Source organism: Carlito syrichta, unplaced genomic scaffold, assembly GCF_000164805.1.
Source record: "Carlito syrichta isolate Samal-C Ts95f unplaced genomic scaffold, Tarsius_syrichta-2.0.1 Scaffold313381, whole genome shotgun sequence".
NCBI lineage: Eukaryota > Metazoa > Chordata > Mammalia > Primates > Tarsiidae > Carlito > Carlito syrichta.
Genome location: NW_007257477.1, coordinates 1,415,571 through 1,434,861, shown reverse-complemented (window position 1 = coordinate 1,434,861; position 19,291 = coordinate 1,415,571). Strand labels below are relative to the sequence as shown.

General features: G+C 55.1%; 2 protein-coding genes and 1 pseudogene across 5 annotated transcripts in view; 1 reads left to right on the top strand and 2 right to left on the bottom strand.

Moving 5' to 3' along the window:
• PGS1 (phosphatidylglycerophosphate synthase 1) overlaps positions 1 to 4,297 on the top strand; it is a 43,343-nt gene extending 39,046 nt beyond the window's left edge. For 3 of the 4 annotated variants that reach the window (XR_002482676.1, XM_008070390.2, XM_021718747.1), the window contains one exon: positions 3,617 to 4,297. The gene's annotated coding sequence lies outside the window, so the exon portion shown is untranslated. Of the gene's footprint in view, positions 1 to 3,527; positions 3,582 to 3,616 lie in introns of those variants that run through there. The other variant, XM_008070391.1, reaches the window with a different exon arrangement.
• DNAH17 (dynein axonemal heavy chain 17) overlaps positions 3,406 to 19,291 on the bottom strand; it is a 157,525-nt gene continuing 141,639 nt past the window's right edge. Inside the window, exons 74-80 of the mRNA XM_008070392.1 lie at positions 14,998 to 15,189; positions 9,278 to 9,457; positions 8,457 to 8,639; positions 6,586 to 6,768; positions 6,113 to 6,256; positions 4,953 to 5,178; positions 3,406 to 3,709 (exon numbers count right to left, since the gene is read on the bottom strand). Of these exons, the coding sequence (XP_008068583.1) occupies positions 3,462 to 3,709; positions 4,953 to 5,178; positions 6,113 to 6,256; positions 6,586 to 6,768; positions 8,457 to 8,639; positions 9,278 to 9,457; positions 14,998 to 15,189 (1,356 nt within the window). The 3' untranslated portion in view covers positions 3,406 to 3,461. The remainder of the gene's footprint in view (positions 3,710 to 4,952; positions 5,179 to 6,112; positions 6,257 to 6,585; positions 6,769 to 8,456; positions 8,640 to 9,277; positions 9,458 to 14,997; positions 15,190 to 19,291) is intronic.
• Positions 10,951 to 11,161, bottom strand: LOC110596741 (annotated as a pseudogene).

The window sequence follows — 19,291 nt, the reverse complement described above, 5'->3', positions numbered from 1 at the left end:
GAGTTGAGTGGATTGCCTGAGCCCGCAGGTTCGAGACCCGCCTGGGTAGGCGAGACCTCATCTCTACAATAAATCAAAAACCTAGCTGGGCGTGGTAGCACGCGCCTGTAATTCCGGCTACTCGGAAGGCTAAGGCAGAAGGCTCGCTGGAGCCCAGCAGGTCAAGGCTGCGGTGGCTGGGAGAGGCCACTGCACTCCAGTCTGGGTGACAGAGTGAGACTCCAACTCAAAAAAACCAAAACCAAAACAAACAAAAAATTAAAAATATATATATTATGCCTGATTTTAAAAATTAGCAAGAATTCCTTAGTATCATCAACTACCCAGAAATTATTCAAAATTTCTATTGCCTTGTATTTTTTATTTCTTTCATATTTTTTTGGCTTATTTGACTTGCGGTCCAGTTATGGTCTTGTGATTGGTTGATATGTCAGTTAAGTCTCCTAATCTGCGTGTCCCTCTTTTTTCCACTGCAATTTATTTGTTGAAGAATGGATCTTATTTTTATTGCATCTACTTAAAACATTTCTGTTTCACCTTCCCCCAGCAGGGCATCTTGAATACATGTCATATGTATTTGTAAAAGGCCTCTCTCCATGTCCCCAGGAGCCAATTTCAAAACCTCTCCCGGCCCACTCTCTATTTTCAGGTGCTTGACCGGTGCATAGAGAATGGCATCTCTTGGCTCAGGGCGGCCTGTCCTTCAGGGGAGTGAGCCCGGGTTCCTTCCCTGCACTCTGTCTGCCTCTGGAAGCGGCGGCTCACCTTTCCTTCCAAGGGCTGCCACCAGCCCCTGTCCCCTCTTGTGGGATCTGGAAGCTGCACTGGCCAGCCTTATGAGCACAGCCTTGCTGTATGCACTGGGACTCTGGTGCCGGGAGCACCTAGGACAACTGTCGTGTCGTCATCGTCATCCTCCTCGGTGCCTCCTCACCCTCCCGCCTGCAGGTTTAGGGGCTGGGAATAGGGTGGAGTAGCCGTGACCACACTACCCTGGTGCGGGAGCACATCAGTCGACACTGTTTGCCTTCAAACTAGTTATTAAGTTGTCCTGTGGGACAATTAGTCTAGAGGAGCCAAAGGAATGTGCAGGGGCACCGGGTTTCTGTTTGGAGAGAGGCTTTCAGTAAACAGAGTTCGCATTCCTACAGATTCTGTGGGACTAGAGTAAACATCATTGTGCCACAGCCGGGACTTGGGCAATCTGTGGCCCGCTCCCGCTGTGTCCCACTGCTCCCTTTGTCTTTGCTAATGGCCTTCAAGCTGTCCTGGGCAGGTTCTCCCCAGACCAAGGCTCCCTAACTCTGCAAAGCAGCCTGGCCAGAGACTGGCAGCAGGCGGTGCCTTGTGCTTTCAGGTATAGCAGGGTTTTGTTCCCATCCCTGCTTTCTCCCTCCGTCACTGGCATGCAACCCAGAGTGAATCAACTCTTGGAACAGTGGGGATCATTTTGCCAACTACTCACAGTGTGTACGTCTGGAATAAAGTACTGTTTTATTTCAGGATCCAAAGGCATAATGGGAAAAGCTTCACATTTGTGGTTATTATCGAATTGCCTGGTGGCCCCTGGCAGTTTTATCTTCTCTTGTGGGGGCAGTGGCCTGTCCCCTTGGCCTGGACATGAAGGGCTGCAGTGACCCCTCCTGGCCAGCAGAGGTAGTTGCCAGCAGCGGGACTGGCTGACCAGTGCGGCCTCCTGTGCTACAGCCCCAAAGGGGTTGGATCCCCTGGGCCTGGAAGGGAGGATTTGAGGGATGTTTTTCTTTCTCCCTCTGGTAGCCCCCTTGGGCCCTAGGATTGTTGGGAATTACTACCTTCAGAATTTGGACTTCCCAGGCTTCCTCTTCACCCATGGTTTGGGTGAGTGTACTTGAAAAATAGTTTTTGCAAAACTCAAGGGCAGGCTGAACTTGGGACGATGTTCCTGGAGGGTTTCCTTTACTTTGCTTTTGAGCCTAAGAAAAGCCGAGGGCCATTTCATGGTCCCCTGGATCTATCTTTTCTGGAGTTTGCAGGCTCTACCAGTTGCCTCCTCTCATCCCCCCCCGCCACTTTCTGGTTAATCGTCTTCCCTCGTGTCTGCATCCTGCCCACTTAGCCAGCCTCGAGTGGCAGCCTGGCCACTGTACTGGAATGTCCTGCATCAGCATGGCCACCAAGAGTCCCACAAGTCTGGTCTTCAATCCAACTGCAGATGGAACAGGGGAGCCCAAGGTCTAGGCCAGGTCTCTCGGGGCAGCCAGTCCCACCTGCAGCCACCTGTTTCCCCTGAGGCAGGTACCCATGGAGTGGGGAGGGGCTGCTGCTACCTCCCTCTTCCTGCTGACTGGTGAGCAGGCACCCACCAGCCAGCTTAGGCATGGGTTGCAGTGCTGGCAGCCTGCCTTTCTTCACGGGGCACAACTGTTTCCCGGTGCCCCCTTTCTAGACGGGTTGGGAGTGGTTTTTTATGCATGATTGTTCTGTAGGTGCCTGTAACACAGAGAGGCTGCAGGGCTTGTCTAAAGGAACTGGGAGCTTGGCCTTCCTCATGCCAGGATCACGGCTCACTGTGGAGAAGCATCACTGGCCCTTGGTCACAAGGGGTGGCAACTGCCACTGAGCAGCCACAGTCACTGCCCCGAGGCTTGTCCAGCCACTCGCACCCATCTCACGGCTCCAAGACCCTCTCTCAGTGCTCCCAGCCTGCAAGGGAGGCAGGAAGGGAGAACTGATGGCAGGGTAGGGGAGTGGACAGAAGAAAATGCAGATGCTGCCGCAAAGGAGCTGGAAGTAAGAAACCTGGGAGCTCCCAGGACACTGCTCGTGCCTGAGGTGGCCTGAGTGCCCGGTAGTTTCAGAAAGTGTGGGCCGTTGGCTGGGACACACTGCAGATGCTGGAGGCGGGACTTGAGGTGCATTACCATCATTGCCAAAAGGCCCTCTTGTCCTTTAGGAAAGGGAATAAAGCCTGACGAGACACTGGGGGCTGCGGCTCCCGTTTATGAGGGAACACCCTGACCCCTCAGTGGTGGGTCATGTGTGTCGCGTCAACTGAAGGCTGCACCTGCCTGCCCTAACCCCACGGGCTGTGGTGCTGGAAACAAACCCAGCTGACGCCTCCCTAAGTTAGGATTTGGGGCTTGGATCCTGGGATGCTTGCCCCTGCTGCTGAGAATCGGGGCTTCACCCTGAAGTCTGTGCCAGGCCCCACTGGCATCAGGCACAGAGCTGAAGGCCGACTCAAGTGAATCCAGTGGGCACAGCTAAGTGACTCCAGTTGTTTTAATGCACATCACCTCTTCCACGCTAACCTTACCCTCTGGCTAGCCCAGATGTACTTGACTACGGAGCACCTTGATTATTTAAGAGAATAAAGAAGCAGCCACCGGGTCCTGTAAAAGATAAGCAGTGACGGCAGGCTGAGTTTCTCACTGCCGGCTCCCAGTTGCAGCTGGCCCCTGGCCTGGCCGGGGCGTGCGCTAAATCTGCAGGAGCAGGGCCACAGCCGCCAGGATCCACTTCGCTGCCTTCTCTTTGGTCTTCAGGTTGAAGGTCCAGACGTAGGTGGGGCCACGCACGCGCGTTTTGTACACGGGACACTCGTATGTGTTCTTGGTCTCCGTGCGGTCCACAGGGATGGCCCTGATGAAGATGACGGGCATGGCCGGCGTCAGCTCCTTCAGCCGTGCTTCGGCGATGACTCCGCTCTGTGCGTCCCAGCGAGCGCCTGTGGGGACAACACGGCTGAGACCGGCAGCCCCTGGAGGCGACCGGGTCCTATCTGGCGTGCTGCCAGGAAGTGAGGGGCGGGCCCGGAAGGGGGGCCCGGCCCCACGCCTCCCGCCTTTCGCAGAGAAGGGCTTGTGCCCCGGGATCCCTGACTGGGCTCTGCCCCACAGAGAGTTCAGGCGGGTGTCAGGGCCGTCCTGGCACAGTGTTGTGAGCAGAGCCTTTGCAGGCGATGATGTGCATGTTGCAGCCGCCCCCTGTGTCGCGCTGTGCACTGGGGAGCAGCTCAGCGAAAACTGTTGGGTTCCATCTGTTCCAGTCTGCGCTGTTTTCAGAGCCTCATCTGCCAGCCTTCTTAATGTCAGTGGCAGGAAACCATAGCTCCAGCCGAAAATTGCAGATTAAAGTTCCCTGACCCTCTTCGTGTGTAGCATTTGTCTGTGTGTACATATATAGTATAAATAATTATACATAGATGCATATATAAATATTATTTGCCTTTAACCAGACTGCAATTATTTCTACTCATCCTCTTTAATGGTGTTTATATTTCCTGTAATTCCAAAATAAACATGGAGAATGGCTACTGCGGTCCTTTTCTTTGATGTGGGAAATGGGGTGCCTGAACCTTTGCTGGTCTGGTCCTGGCACCAGGAAAGGGGTGGCATCAGTCGTTGAGGGAGACAGGTTTGTGGTGGTGTCTGAGGGTGTGGCCTGCCTCCCTGTCCTGTCTAGCCGCCTCTGGGTAACAGGACAGGAGAGATGGGGTGAATTCTAATGGGCACCCTGGTCTCTCTTCCCTCCTGTGGGGGCCTGACCACACGGATGGCTCATGCTGGGCTCCAGAGGACAGAGGGGCAGCCAGGGCTCTCTTGGCTTGGGGGGGTGGATGGGACTTGGACAGGTGCACGGGGCAGGAGCCTTGACTCCCCACAGAATGCACGTCTCTCCTGGGCTCCCTGCTCCAAAGTGAGAGGGGCCGAGCTCAGCGCCTCTAAACAGGCCTAGGCCGTCCTCACACAAGCACTACTGTTTTCACCAAAGCAGAGTCCAGGCCAGCTGATGGGGGTCGGGTTTTGGTCTCCACCAGACCCTGCATATTCCCAGAATCCTCTCAGCCCTCTAGTGGTTTGTGTGGCTCCCAAGCCACAAGCCCAGGTACCCCTCTGAGAGCGCCTCTCTCCCGCCTGCTGAGCCGGGCTGGCTCCACAAGCTTCCGCAGACGGACCGGCGCGTATTACCTTCCATGAAGAGCCCGTACACGTAGGCGCCCTCTCGAGGAGGAGCAGTCATGTCCTCTCGGTTTTTCTTGGTCACTTCCACAGACAGACACATCTTGTCCAGGGGCCACTCGTTCTTCCTGGCCATGGACTGCATGATGGCTGTGAGAAACGACTGGGGGTTGAAGAACCCAGCCAGCCACACGGTGGTGGGCAGGGCGAAGTCCGTCGTCCAGGCCTCGAGCTCCTGGAAGGAAACGAGTCCTGAGAGGAGGCGTCAGGGGTTGATGGGAAACTTGATGCTACACATGAAGAGGGTCAGAGAACTTTAATCTGCTGTCCTGAGCAGGGGTAATGGCTGGTCCTTTCACATGCCTCTCAGTGGATGGCTGGGAGTGCCTGACCAAGCATGTTCAATGAAGCCTAGCCGCCTGCCTGTGACATGGCTTTGCTGGCTGGGTCCATTTTACTATTTTTTATTTTTTTTGAGTTGGAGTCTCACTCTGTTGCCCAGGCTGGAGTGCAGTGGCATGCTCATGGCCACCACAGCCTCGACCTGCTGGGCTCAGATGATCCTTCTGTCTCAGCCTTCCAAGTAGCTGGAACTACAGGCGCGTGCCACCATGCCTGGCTAATTTTTTTGGTTTATTGTCGAGACGAGGTCTCACTAAGTTGCCCAGGCCGGTTTCGAAACCCTGGACTCGGGTAATTCTCTCGCCTCAGCCTCCCAAAGTGCTGGGATTACAGGCTTAAGCCACCACGCCCGGCTGACTGGGTCCGTTTTAAATGAGGGAACGGGAAGAGAAGGGCCAAGAAGGGAAGGGTGTCGTGTTTGATGTTAATTTAGGAGCCCCAGAGAAGCTTTTGCCCTCATCACCTCACTCCCTGTGGAGGGCGGCTTGCCCTGAAGGTTTTGCTTAAGGAAGAGCCGACGGGAGCTGCTCTCACTGCAGACTGGTCTGTTTTCCCTCCCTTAGGAGGAAATGCCTACATTGTCAGGGCGTCTGCGTGGCACAAACCAGGCCCTTCCAGCCTGCTCTGACAGTCCAGGCCAGCAGGAGTCGCCAAGGCTCCGCAACCAGGCCCCTGTGGGCTCTGGGGTACAGGGCATGCTGCACCCTGGGTGTCTGGGTCCCCAAAGCTGAAGTCAGGCGGCAGCTCCCAGAGAAGACTGTGCTTACCCTGATGCGGAGTAGCAGGTCGGCATACCAGGCCGCCAGGCCCATCATGGAGGGGTAGGCTCGGGCCATCCACGTGTCCGGCACGGTGTCGTAAAAGAGAGCCGTAGACAGGTCTTCCATGTCGGTCGTGATGGTCAGTTCCCCCTGAGGGACACACAGAGGTGCGGGGGCGCCCAGACTGCCTTGTTTTGCCTGCTCTCGGGAGGGCGGGAGAGCGATGTGTGTGTTCTCTACACTGTGTGGCTTTGTGTGGTGCTTCTAGAGACGCCCTTGGTCAGGGCCATGCCAGTGTCTTCTCCCGTGGCTCGCGCTGGAGCACCCAGAACGCCACCCCAGGGAGTGAAGGAGGAGCAAGAGTGTACTAATCCCAGAGCCCGGGCTGCCAGGGACCTGGGGTTTATTGCTGGTTTTGCCATCCAGTCATGTCCCTGAGGTCCTGGGGGAACCTGATTATTATTATTATTATTTTTTACCTTCAGCCCCAGATTCAGCTCCTTGAGTGAACGGCGCATCTCGTTGGTCAGGATGTTCATTCTTTCACATTCTTGAAAGGCGACCACCACGTAGGGGGTCTTATCAGCTGCCTTTGCCATGATCTCAGCCATGTTGAACATCTCAGGAATCTTCTCCAGGATGTCGTCCAGCACGGCCTTCACCTGCAAGTCAGTTCCCAGCCAGCCCCTGTCACTGCATGTTTTTGTTTTGTTTTGTTTTGTTTTGAGTTGGGGTCTCGCTCTGTTGCCCAGGCTGGAGTGCAGCGGCACGCTCACGGCCACCGCAGCCTCGGCCTGCTGGGCTCAGGCGATCCTTCTGCCTCAGCCTTCCAAGTAACTGGAACTATAGGTGTGTGCCACCATGCCTGGCTAATTTTTTGATTTATTGTAGAGACATGGTGTCTCATCAAGTTGCCCGGGCTGGTCTCAAATCCCTGGACTCAGGTAATCCTCTCACCTCTGCTTCCCAAAGTGCTGGGATTACAGATGTGGGCCACTGCACCTAACCCGTCACTATATCTTTACCAAAGCAGGGAGGGCCAGGGAGTCCACCCAGGATGTTCCCAGACCTGAGTCCTGGAGGGATGGGAAGAGGCAAGCAGAGGTGCCAGAAATACAGGGCCATGGGGGACAGCCACACATCTGACAAGGGCAAGGGTGCCTTGGCCAGCAAGTTTGGAATGTTCCGGTCCCACGAGCAAGGTCATACAGCTGTGGCCTTAGGAACATCGGAGCACCCAGTCAGTGCCTCCAGACATTACCCAGGCACGGGCTCCCTTCCCTGTCAGAGTCACCCAGTGATTGTGGGACTGTAACTTGTTTGTCTGGGCTTTCTGTAGGGATCATACTAGCCACACCCTCTCAAGGAGTGGGTCACCTGCACCACCATGCATCAGTCAATTTCTAATATCAGTCATCAGACCAAGAAAAAGTCCTGGGTCTGATAGCAAGAAGGGTCTTATGTCAAGAATTCGGCCTGTTTCCTGTGGTGCCCGGTACTTAGCTGATGGGTAATAGCGCTTTTCCAGAATGTGTTAAGAGGTGCAGAGGTGCTCATGGGATGGCACAGAGGCAAGTGAGAATTTGTTCAAGGGCTTACATCCTCTGAGCTGTTCTCATTTTTGAGTGTCAACGGGACCTGCCCACTGTGGTCACTAAACTCCTGTGACAGGGCTGTCCCCGCATGTCAGACTGTCCTGTAAGAGCTGTTTCTGCTCTTGTGCAGACAGGGTGAGCGTGGGGAGTGGCAGCAGCCTTGAGCATCCTCAAGCAGAAAAGTTGGAAGACTGCAGGGAGGGAGGGCCGGGGCTGCTGGCAGAGGTGTACCTACATACCCGAGGATCCTTTCTGTCTTGGCCAGCCTGTTCTCATTGAATCTGGGGACCTGCTTGTGGGCCTCACCCCAGAGCGTCTGACTCCTGAGGCCTGGGGTGGGGCCCAGGTCTGCCTTTTTTTTGAGTCAGGGTCTCACTCTGTTGCCCAGGCTGGAGTGCAGTGGCATGATCACTGCTCACTGCAGCCTTGATCTCCTGGGCTCAGGCAATCCTTCCGTCTCAGCTTCCCCAGTAGCTGGGAATACTGGCGTGCACTGCACACCTGGCTAATTTTTTACATCTGTAGAGACAAGGTCTTGCTATGTTGTCCAGGCTCGTCTCGCATTCCTTGGGCTCAAGCGATCCTGTCGCCTCAGCCTCCCAAAGTGGTGGGATAATATGCTTGAGCCACCGTACCTGGCCACCAAGTGTGCCTTGCTAACAAGTTTCCAGTTGCTGCCCCCCAGTCCCTGCGCCCACCCAGTTCTAGGGCCTCCCCTTCCTGTGTTGCTGGGGAACAGGTACTAAGGGTCCTGCCTTCTCCTCGCGAGACACTCCTGTGCCTGCTCCCGAGTCGGTTTCTTTGGGCTGCATTTCCAGGACGGTGCGGAAGAGCTTCTCCGAGGTGATCGTCAAAAAGCCAATCTCTGCGTTGGGGTGCAGGCCGTACAGATAGGGTGTCTCGGGGGGCAAGTTCTCATCGATGTATTCATGGTAACCCTGAAAAGAGGGCGGCTCGTGAGCAGGCTGCCAAGGCAGAGCTGTGCAGGCCGAAACCTGCGTTCTCTATTCTTGAAGCTTTTTTTTTTTTGAGTAGCAGTCTCACTCTGTTACCCAGGCTGGAGTGCAGTGGCATGCTCACAGCCACCGCAGCCTCGACTTGCTGAGCTCAGGCAATCCTTCCACCTCAGCCTTCCAAGTAGCTGGAACTACAGGCGCCTGCTACCATAACTGGCTTAGTTTTTGGTTTACTGTAGAGATGCGGTCTCACTAAATTGCTCAGGCTGGTCTTGAACCCTGGGCTCAGGCAATCCGCTCGCCTCGGCCTCCCAAAGTGTTGGGATTACAGGCGTGAGCCACCGCGCCCGGCTGAAGCATTTCTTGCCAGAATGTTCCAACCACGGTTCACCTGTGCGGTCCCACTTGTTGGAGCTCCCCAGCTCCAGAAAGGAAGTTTCCACTTCCCCTTCCCGGAGGCTGCACTGCTCACCCTCCCTGGGTTGAGTTGCCTGGGTTCCCGCTTAATTATTAACCCTCCGTTTGGGAGGCGAGGCTCTCTCTGGGGAGCCGCCAGGAGACGCTGACCTGTGTTGCTGTTGTGTCACTGTGTGATGGCGCCTGCCCCTTGTCATCCTCACCTTGTAGTCCAGGTTGGGGGGAATCTGAAACCCAGGGGCCAGCAGGACCTCCCCGTCCAGCATCTCCGTCCGGATGTACTCGATCAGGTACGTCCTGCACAGCCGGCGGTCCCAGTCGTCTGTGATGTGGCCGCCATACATAATTTCACCAAAAAGGTAGCGGAGGTCGTCCCAGGGCACCTGGGGGAAGATGAAAGCGGCTGGGGGAAGCTGCCCCTTTCTGTCGCTAAGGCAGCCGGGCCCAGGCAGCCATGGGGCGTGTGAGGACCGACTCTTCAGACAGCAGCCCAGGGCCGTTCGCCTCCAGGGCCACCACGTCCATGGGCTGCCTTTTCCCCCCTCCTGCCATGCCCTCTCCCCTTTGGCTCCTCCCTCCTTCTAGACGGGGCTTCCACCCCTGGCTCTTTCTGTGTTCTCCCAGGACAGTGGCATCAGGGCTCTTCTGCTGGTGCCTCAGAGGCCACAGGTCTACACCGGCACACACCCCCTCTGCCTCCCCGTCTTTCTGCCTCGCCTGGGACTCTTCCCCTTCACTCTGCCCCTGGGTGGCTTAAATGTTGACTCTCGGGCCCCCTGCGTCTTTCTGGCCGTGAAGTCCAGTGAGTCATGTCTTCAGAATGGATCCCGTGGGTCTCCTGATCCCGCTGAAGTCGTGCTGGTTCTGACTTTTCTGGCTCATTACATTCCTCTAAGCAGCTCCTGTGCTTGGAGGTCTTCGCAGAAGGTCACGTTCGAGACCCAAACCATGGCTTCCCTGGGGCAGAACGGCAACCAAACTTGGCAGTGTGCGTAGACATTCTCCACCCGGGGTTCTGGGCCCCTGGCAGTCAGGCCAGGTGACTCTGGACCCTTCCCGCCCTGCAGCCGTTCCCACGGTTCTGCTTCCTTGCTGTTCCACGTGACACCTTCGTCCTGGAACCCTGGTTCCTTTCCGTCACTGCTTGCCAAAATGTTCCTCATCTTTCAAGCCTGGCTCGTGGGCAGTCTCCTCCACATGGCCGGAAGCTCACTCCTCCAACCTCCATGCCCCTGGCATGTCGCCTGTTCCCCCGGCACAGTGCTGTCCAACAGGAGTACAATGGGAGGCCGGTGTGGTGGCTCACACCAGCAATCTCAGTGCTTTCGGAGGCCAAGGAAAGAGGATCACTTGAGGCCAGCAGTTTGAGACCAGAATAGGCAACATGGTGAGACCTCATCTCTAAAAAACACAATTAGCTGGGCACAGTGGTGCATGCCTGTTGTCCCAGCTACTAGGAGGCTGAGGAAGGAGGGTCGCTTGAAGCCAGGAGTTTGAGACTAGTTTGGGCAACAAAGTGAGACTTTGCCTCTACAGAAAAATAAAATTAGCCAGTGACATGCACATATAGTCCCGGCTACTTGGGAGGTTGAGCTGGGAGGATCACTTGAGCCCAGGAGTTTGAGGCTGCAGTGAGCTATGATCACACCACTGCACTCCAACCTGGGCAACAGAGTGAGACCCCAACTCTTGGGGGAAAAAAAGGGTACAATGGCAGCCACAGATGGAACTTAAAATTTTCTAGCAGCCACTTTAAAAGATTATTCCAACATGTAATCAGTTTGAATTTTTTTCTTTTAACCACACACATGCTTTATTTAACCATCACAGACCATTCTTGTGTGTCGACCCATCATCCAGGACCCAGCAGCCAAGCTCAGCGCAGCCTCTGAGCCTCTCACTCTGACTTCAAGAGGGTGAGCGCATTGCCCTCGTGCACTGGGCCTTTCGAGTGGCGGATGACAGAGGGGCTCGTGTGGTCCATAAATTCCATGTGCACCTGTGTGCTCTGTCCTTGCGAGGCGGTCCTGCTTCAGCCCTTTGGTGACTGTGCCCAGCTTAATAGGCTGCACATGGCTCGTGTCCATGATGGCGGTGCAGCAGTGGTCGGGTGGAGAGTTTTTTTTTTTCTTGAGTTGGAGTCTCACTCTGTCGTCCAGGCTAGAGTGCAGTGGTATGCTCACAGCAACCCCAGCCTTGACCTGCTGGGCTCCGGCGATCCTTCTGCCTCAGCCTTCCAAGTAGCCGGAACTACAGACATGTGCTACCATGCCCGGCTAATTTATTTTTTTCTTTTTTTATTGTAGAGATGGGGTCGCCAAGTTGCCCAGGCTGCTCTCGAACATATGGACTCAGGCCATCCCCTTGCCTCGGCCTCCCAAAGTGCTGGGATTATAGGCTTGAACCACCGCCTGGCGTTTTTTTTGTTTTTTGTTTTGAGTCAGTATCTCGGTCTGTCACCTGGGCTGGAATACAATAACATGATCAGGGCTCACCTCAGCCTTGACCTGCTGGGCTTAGGTGATCTTTCCACCTCAGCCTTCCAAGGAGCTAGAACCCTAAGTTCACGCCACCACACCTGGCTAGTTTTTTGATTCATTGAAGAGATGAGGTCTCACCAAGTTGCCCAGGCTGGTCTCAAACCCCTGGGCTCAGGCAGTCCTCTCCCCTCCCCCTCCCAAAGAGCTGGAATTACAGGCGTGAGCCATCATGCCCAGCTAGTTTGGAAGTTATTAATAAGATATTTGACATTATGTTTTCGGCACCAGACTTTTGACATCCAGTGCGTGTAGCCTCTCTCAGTTAGAACTCACTGTGCGGGCAGCCCTGGCAGGACCTGGCCACTCACAGTGGGCCCATCGCCACTTTGACCCGTGTCCTGTCCCTGAGGACTCCAGCTCCTGAAGGGCAGGAGTGGGACTTTATGTCACGTTGTAACTTCACAGGGCCTGCCTGAGAGAGCTGTTCATCAAATACCGGTGAACCAAAGTCAACTGAATAAGAAGTAGTTGTGAATCAATTGTCTGCTTTGCTCTCGTGAATTTTTACTTGAAACATTAATATTCTCTAAATTGTCATCTTGTGACTTAAAGGATATTTCTCTGCTTGGTTTTCTCGAGTTTATGCCGGACCATGCTTCCTGCTTTGAAGGCAGCTCTTGTGTTTCCTGAGAGGCAGAGAAGAGCACACCACCCCATCTGCCTCCTGTCCTCCACGGACTGCCCGGGGAGGGTCTTTCCCCCAGTGCGGGGAGGGGCTCCTGGGACAATCGTGGGGTGGGGGGTATCCTCTCCCTGGGAGTCAGTGCAGGTTCTCTGCGTTTTCAACCGGCACTCCTGCTGGGTTTTGTCTTCCGTGTGGGAAGCCCTCATCTACGCTTCAGAGCCAGGAGGGCTGAGTGGGCCAAGGACATGGATGATATCATTCCTGGTGACTTAGTGTCAGGTATGACCGGTGCTCTGAAGGGAATGCGTAGGGAGCCAGGGGTGTGTCTGCAGCGGGGAGAGAGAGCCTCCCTGAGGGCACCCCCAGATGAGGCAGGTCAGCCAGTGCAGGCCTGAGCAGAGCCCTTTGCTCTGCTGGACGAGGCGGCCCCTGAAGCTCACGGCGGCGAGTGCGCACGTGGCTTCTCAGCTGGCTTAGAAGCTGTGTGTGCATGTGTGCGTGCGTAAGTGGGGCAACGGCCCCTAGGGGGACAAGAGTTCAGGCTGGGTCAGCTGCTTGGCAGGGTGACGCCATGGGCTGTGGGCTGAGCTGGTCCCAGCAAGACTGTTCCTCTCAAACAAATCTCCCTGCGGGGCTGCTCCCAGCCATGACGGTGAAAGTCCTTTTGAACGTGCGCTTCTGCACGTAGTTGTTTATGAGTGCGGACCAATGTGGACCTTGTTCTAGGTGACATGTGCACCAGCAGCGCCCTGTCCAGTCCATCCGGGAATGGAGTCTGCATTTCCCTCCCCACCGTGGCACCTGTGGGAGCGTGGAGGCTTCCCTCATGGGAGCACAGGAAGCTGCTCCCTGCTTCACCAAGACTGGGTGCTTCCCCGGGGAACTAAGCAAGCAGCGTGCCAGACCTCGCTGGACCTCGCTGACATCAGTCCTGGGAGGCCATCTTCCTCAGTCTAGGTGAGGAAGCTCCCAGGCAGGGCAGGTCTTGCCATCGGAGGCCAGCCCCTGGGGGGCTTCTCAGGCTGCCCATGGGAGTGCCCGTCAGGGGCCTGTCCGTTTTTCCTTGCTCTGGCTTAGTGCACCTCCCCCAACCCCCCCGGCAGATCTTGAAATTATAAGAGGGTGGGAAACAGGAGAGGGGGCTCCTAAGACTGGTACTCTTCCTCATGACGCCCCCAAGCTTTGAGGCGGGGGTATCATCCCTGTTCCCTGGACAAGGAAGCAGGGTCAGAGTGACTTGCTAGGGGTCTCAGCTAGTGAGTGGCTTCACACCCAGGCCTCTCTGGCACCATGTCACAAAGGGGCAGGCGCCTTGGCCCCCCAGGCCCTGGGAGGGCGGCCGCCTCCGCCCTCGGACCACCTGAGTCTGAGAAAGGCCTGAGTCTGCCTTTCTGCGCAGGTTGAGTGCCTCTTACCCCGCTCCGGGTGCTTGGGGGGCCTTGCTGTCTCGGGAGCCACAGTCCCTGTTGCTAATGATGGGGCTATGAGTGGGGAGGAAGACCCCGAGGTTTTTAGGGGTGTCCACAGCCTTTGTGCCTTCTCCTGGGGCACGGGGTCCCATGGGGGGAGTCATTGAGGAGTGGTACTGTGTCTACGCCGGGTTTCTCCCAAGTTGAGTCCTGATAAGAACCGTGTGAGGTGGGGACTCCTGCCCTCTCCAGGTTATGGATGGGGTGGCCAAACCCTAATGGGATTCACAGATAGGGCCGCCAGGCCTAAGGGGCTATATGTCGCTTATAGAGGGACCTCCATCTAAGGAACGCAGGGCTGGCATTCAAACCCCGCAGTCTGGTTCCAAACCTGTGCTCTCCCTGCCCCGTACCCCGCACTGCCCCCTCGGAGTCTGTGGACCCACCTGCTGGGGCCTCCCACTAGAGGCAGGTTCTGGAGGACATGCTGCCCTCTACAGCGGTTTGCATGTGACGTTATATGTTTATTCCCATTTTCCATGAAAATGGACAGAAGCGTTCCTCCCTTCTTTCCAAGGAGGTTTCTTGGAATCCACCCTCCCTAAACCTGGTTCTATCTCCAGACACTGACACTGACAGAGAGCCCTGAGGCTCAGCTCAGGAAAGCCCTGTCCACCCTGAGTCCCAGCTCATGTTGCCAGGGGTGCTGGATTCTGGGAAAATCTCTGTTCAGATGCAAGATGGCAGATGGCTGTGAGCAGACCCCAAGGAGTGTGCTAATAGGCAGAAACACTGCCAGGAAGCCCATAGCTGCAGGGGGCGGGGGCCAGCACAGATAATGATGATTCTATCAGTTGGTGAGAGCACAGAAGATACTGTTTAAGTTTTCTTTGGCTTATGAAAGTGACTTAGCATCTTTTTGTTAAACATAAGACAGGCCGGGCGCAGTGGCTCACGCCTATAATCCCAGCACGTTGGGAGGCTGAGGTGAGAGGATTGCCTGAGCCCGCGGGTTTGAGACCAGCCTGAGCAACGTGGCAAGACCTCACCTCTACAATCAACCAAAAACTTAGCCGGGTGTGGTGGCGCGTGCCTGTAGTTCCCCAGCTACTTGGAAGGCTGAGGTGGAAGAATCACCTGAGCCCAGCAAGTCGAGGCTGCAGTGGCCGGGAGGGTGCCACTGTACTCCAGCCTGGGCAACAGAGTGAGAGACTCAAACTCAAAAAACAAAAATAAAAACATAAGACGAAGATCAACTAAAAGAAAAGGAAAGCGGGGGGCAGGGGAGGGAGAGAGGGAAAGGATGGATGGCAGGAAGGAGGGATCCCATCTGATCTTGAGACACTCACCTTGGGGTTGGCCTCCAGGTAGTTGTACAGCACGTTGATGGAAATGGTGAGGTCCCCGTTGTTGAAGGGGTATGACCGGTTCCAGCCCTGGGCTCCAAACTTGCGCCTCTCAGCCACCACGGCATGGAAGTAGCATAGGGCAAAGAGGATGCACTTGAACTCAATCTCTTTGCTGCACATCTCCAGGGTATCCTGGGGAGAGTGGAATTTTCTGGTCAGGTGTTAAGGAAGGGGTGTGAGAAAGGGAGAATGGTGTGGGTGGGTGTGTATGTGTGTGTGTGTATGTGAGTGTGTTGGGATCTCACTCTATTGCCCAGACTGGAGTGCAGTGCAGCAGAACGATCACGGCTTACCACAGCCTTCACCTCTTGGGCTCAAGCGATCCTTCCACTTCAGCCTCCCAAGTAGCTGGGACTACAGGCATGCACCACCATGCCTGGCTAATTTTTTTTTTTTGTTTTGAGTTGGAGTCTCACTCAGTTGCGCAGGCTGGAGTGCCGTGGCACACTCACGGCCACCGCAGCCTCAACCTGCTGGGCTCAGGTGATCCTTCCACCTCAGCTTTCCAAGTAGCTGGAACTGCAGGCGCACACTACCACGCCCAGCTAATTTTTTTTTTTTTTTGATTTATTGTAGAGATGAAGTCTCACCAAGTTACCCAGGCGGGTCTCGAACCCGTGGGCTCAGGCGATCCTTTCACCTCGGCCTCCCCGACTGCTGGGATTATAGGTGTGAGCCACTGCACCCGGCCCTAACTTTTTATTTTTATTTTTATTTTTAGAGATGGGGTCTCGCCATGTTGCCCAGGCTGGTCTCCAACTCCTGGGCTCAAGCAATCTTTCTGCTTCAGCCTCCCAGAGTGCTGGGATTACAGGCATGAACCACTATGTGTGGTGGTGGGAAAGGGAGAATTTTACACAGAAATGCCCTCTACGGGGATAAGAGTCCAGGTTCATTCAGCTGCTTGGTAGAGGTGAGGGCAGTGATGTGGGGCATGAGGCTATGGATTGTGGTCTGAGCTAGATCAGCTAGATCAGCGGCAGGGAAAGTCGGTTTGTAAAGCTAAGGTAGAGAGTGGTTTCTTCTTCTTGTTTCTTTCAGAAATGCAGTTTTATTGCTCTTAACTATTTATTACAAGTTTAATTACTGAATTAAATAATTAAACATTGAATTATTCATACTGCTTCCTCATAAAATCTTCCCAAATACTGGACATTTCAGGACTTCTTTAATAAAAAATAATATTCCTGTGTAATTATCAATATTCCCAATCACTTACATACAAACAGTATCCCAGACTCTTTAAAAACAACTGGTAAAGTTTTCCTGTCAGGGGACAGTTGCTTATCAAACCCTGCCTTTTTACGTGGCCGCTGAACCCCACGTCTCTGGACTTTTAGTGAGCTTTTAATGACTGGTCTTTGCTAAATGCTGGGTCCTGAGCACACAGAGGCTTCTGGAAGCTGAGCTGTGTTCCCCCTCTTCTGCCCTCCGGCCCAGGCACTCTGTTGGGGCTGCAGGGACTGTGGCCAAGGCCCCCGCTGGGGAGGGATAGACACAGAAGGTGAAGCCCACCAGGACTCCCCAGTGCCAGAGAAAAATGTCCTGGGTGGGCCAAGAGAGGGACCCTGTCCTGGCGCCATGGAAACCCTGACACAGGTAACGTGGAAGGGAGGGGAGCAACTGGAACTTCCTTGCCCCGAGTATCTGCTCCAGGATGTCCCTGCTGCCTGGGATAGAGACAGGGGGTCCTGGGAGACCGGCCTGGCAGCCCCTTCTGGGCCTCAGCGCCTTGGGGAGGATGCTGGTAGTGAGCTTGGAGAACCAGAATGTCAGCGGCCTGGGGAGAGACTCGCCAGCCTCCAAGGATAAGAGAAGGCCTGGTGGGTGTCACCTTCGGTCTGTCCCCCAGAGTTCATGTTGGCCAGGTGCTTGGCAACCCTGGACTTAGGGATGTGTCATCACTGACGTGTCTGAGGATGACCCGTTCTAGACACCACCGCTTCTTCATGCAACTTCCTGTTTTCAGAGACCTACGACTCTCTGTGAAGGCAATGGGTCCCTGAACTTTGGAAGGGTCTACTTACAGAAGCCATGGGGCCCAGGCTTCCTGACAGAGACCAGAGAGCGCTGCATCCACCTGTATCCTCTGTCCCCTCGCCCGTCCTCGGCCTGGCCACCTTACTGCCTGACAGCAACTGTCCAGACTTCTCGGAGCAGCCAAAGTCCCACCAGCCCCTGTGCGTCCTGCCCGGCCCCCTGCAGCTCCCCCAGAATGGCCTGCTGATTCTGTTCTGCTCTCCCCAGGGTCGGCTTGCCCGAGAGAGCTGCCATCCTTCCCTCCGAGGCTCCAACTCTGCTGCCCCCGGCTCCTGCGTGTTCTGCTCCCTCTGTCCCGCCTCTCAGCTGCCTCTTTACTGGCCCATCCTCTGCTCGCTGCAGCTCTCAGGTGTCCCGTCTCCCTGGGCACCCCTGTGTGCAGACCATGGCAGGGCTCCACGTGACTGGCGTGAAGGCCCAGTCCCTGCCCGCGTGCCGCACCCCAAATGTCACCGCCTGAGACTTGTGCAAAATACAATGAAAATGAACTACGCAAGGAAAAGCAGATCTGTGCTTGGATTCACAGCAAGGTCTGATTGCTACAAAGCTTGCTAAACGCCTCCCCTGATGTCAGCAAGGGTCTCATGGCAGACCGGCAGCAATCCATTCCGCCTGGCGTCGACCCGGGCCAGCGTGTGTAGCGTCACCCACAGTGCCATGTGCATCCCACAGCGCTTGACACATGGGTTTCCCATCTCCAGAACATATCCATGCCCCTCACCAGACCGCGGGCCGCTCGGCCCGCATCATGGGCATGTGTCACCTGCACCGCTGACGTGCCGGGCACACCCGTCATATTGAATGCTTAGAGGAATGAACAACCCCTTTTAATCATTTGTTTTCCTGCTTTGAGTTTTAGTTCCCCATTACGCACACACTCGGACAATATGTGTCCTTTAAAAAGCCAGTTGAGACTTGTCAGTTGGTGACTCAGATATTCCCATATAAGAGGTGTTTAAAAAAATATTACATCAGAAGTCATGCATTCATGGAATGAAGCACTCCAGAAGTAGACCTGTGTGAGTTTTTGTTTCTGTTTTTGTTTCTGTTTTGTGTCAGGGTCTTACTCTATCGCTCAGGCTGGAGTGCAGTGGTATGATCATGGTTTACCACAGCCTCAACCTCCTGGGCTCAGACAATCCTTCTGCCTCAGCCTCCCGAGTAGTTGGGACTACCAGGCACATGCCACCACACCCGGTTAATTTTTTTTGCTTTTGTAGAAGCAAAGTCTCATTATGTTGCCCAGGCTGGTCTTGAACTCATGGGCTCAAGCAATCCTCCTGCCTTGGCCTCCCAAAGTGCTGGGATTACAGGCATGAGTCATCAGGCCCAGTCCTTTGTTAGTTACATAGGAAAATACAGAGTTTCAAAATCTCAAAAGGATTTTAGGCTCCAATTTGGAGGTTGTGTGCACACAGAAGATTCTAGACAGCAGAAAATGTTAAAGTGCCATAAGAATAAATATTGGCTTAGGATCTGCAGAAGGGAGTGATGCCTATGGATGACAAGGGCCAGGAAGACTAGAGAAGGCGGCATTCTGGGGAGACCTTGAAGCCTGTGAGGTTTGGACTGGAGGGAAGGGTCAGGTGAGCAGACTCCAGGCAGACACAGGGAGTGGGAGACCTAGCCAGGTAGGCCTGCTGCCCCAGACCCTCAAGACCCAGGTGCCAGGCAGGCGAGGCTTTCACCCTCCATCCTGGAGGTGGTGAGATGCCACTGCAGCTGTTAACAGAGGAGGACCAGCTCACCCTGATGGCGAGCTGGGGAGGGAGCTGAGGGCAAGGAGACCTGGCCATGGAACCAGAGCCCTGAGCCCAGCAAAGACAGCATTCCCATCTTCCCTGGTCTCCCACCACCTCCAGCACTGAGGCACTGTGGCCATCCATCTGCAGTCGGCCTTCAGACCAGCCTCTGGCCTTATGGGGTGCCAGGAGGGGTCAGGCAAGCGCTGTGGCCCTGGGAAAGCTAACCAACCTCCAGGGAGTCACCTGGGGTGGGAGCTTGGACTCATTACCAAGGACCCAGTAATCACCGGTTTTTCTTCTTCAAACACGAGGGAGAGCATTCACTGGTGCCGATTTGCAGGTTCATGAAGCTGATTAAAAACTGTATGTCACTGGGCTCGGTGGCTCAACCTGTAATCCCGCGCCTTTGGGAGGCTGAGTTGAGTGGACTGCCTGAGCCCGCGGGTTCG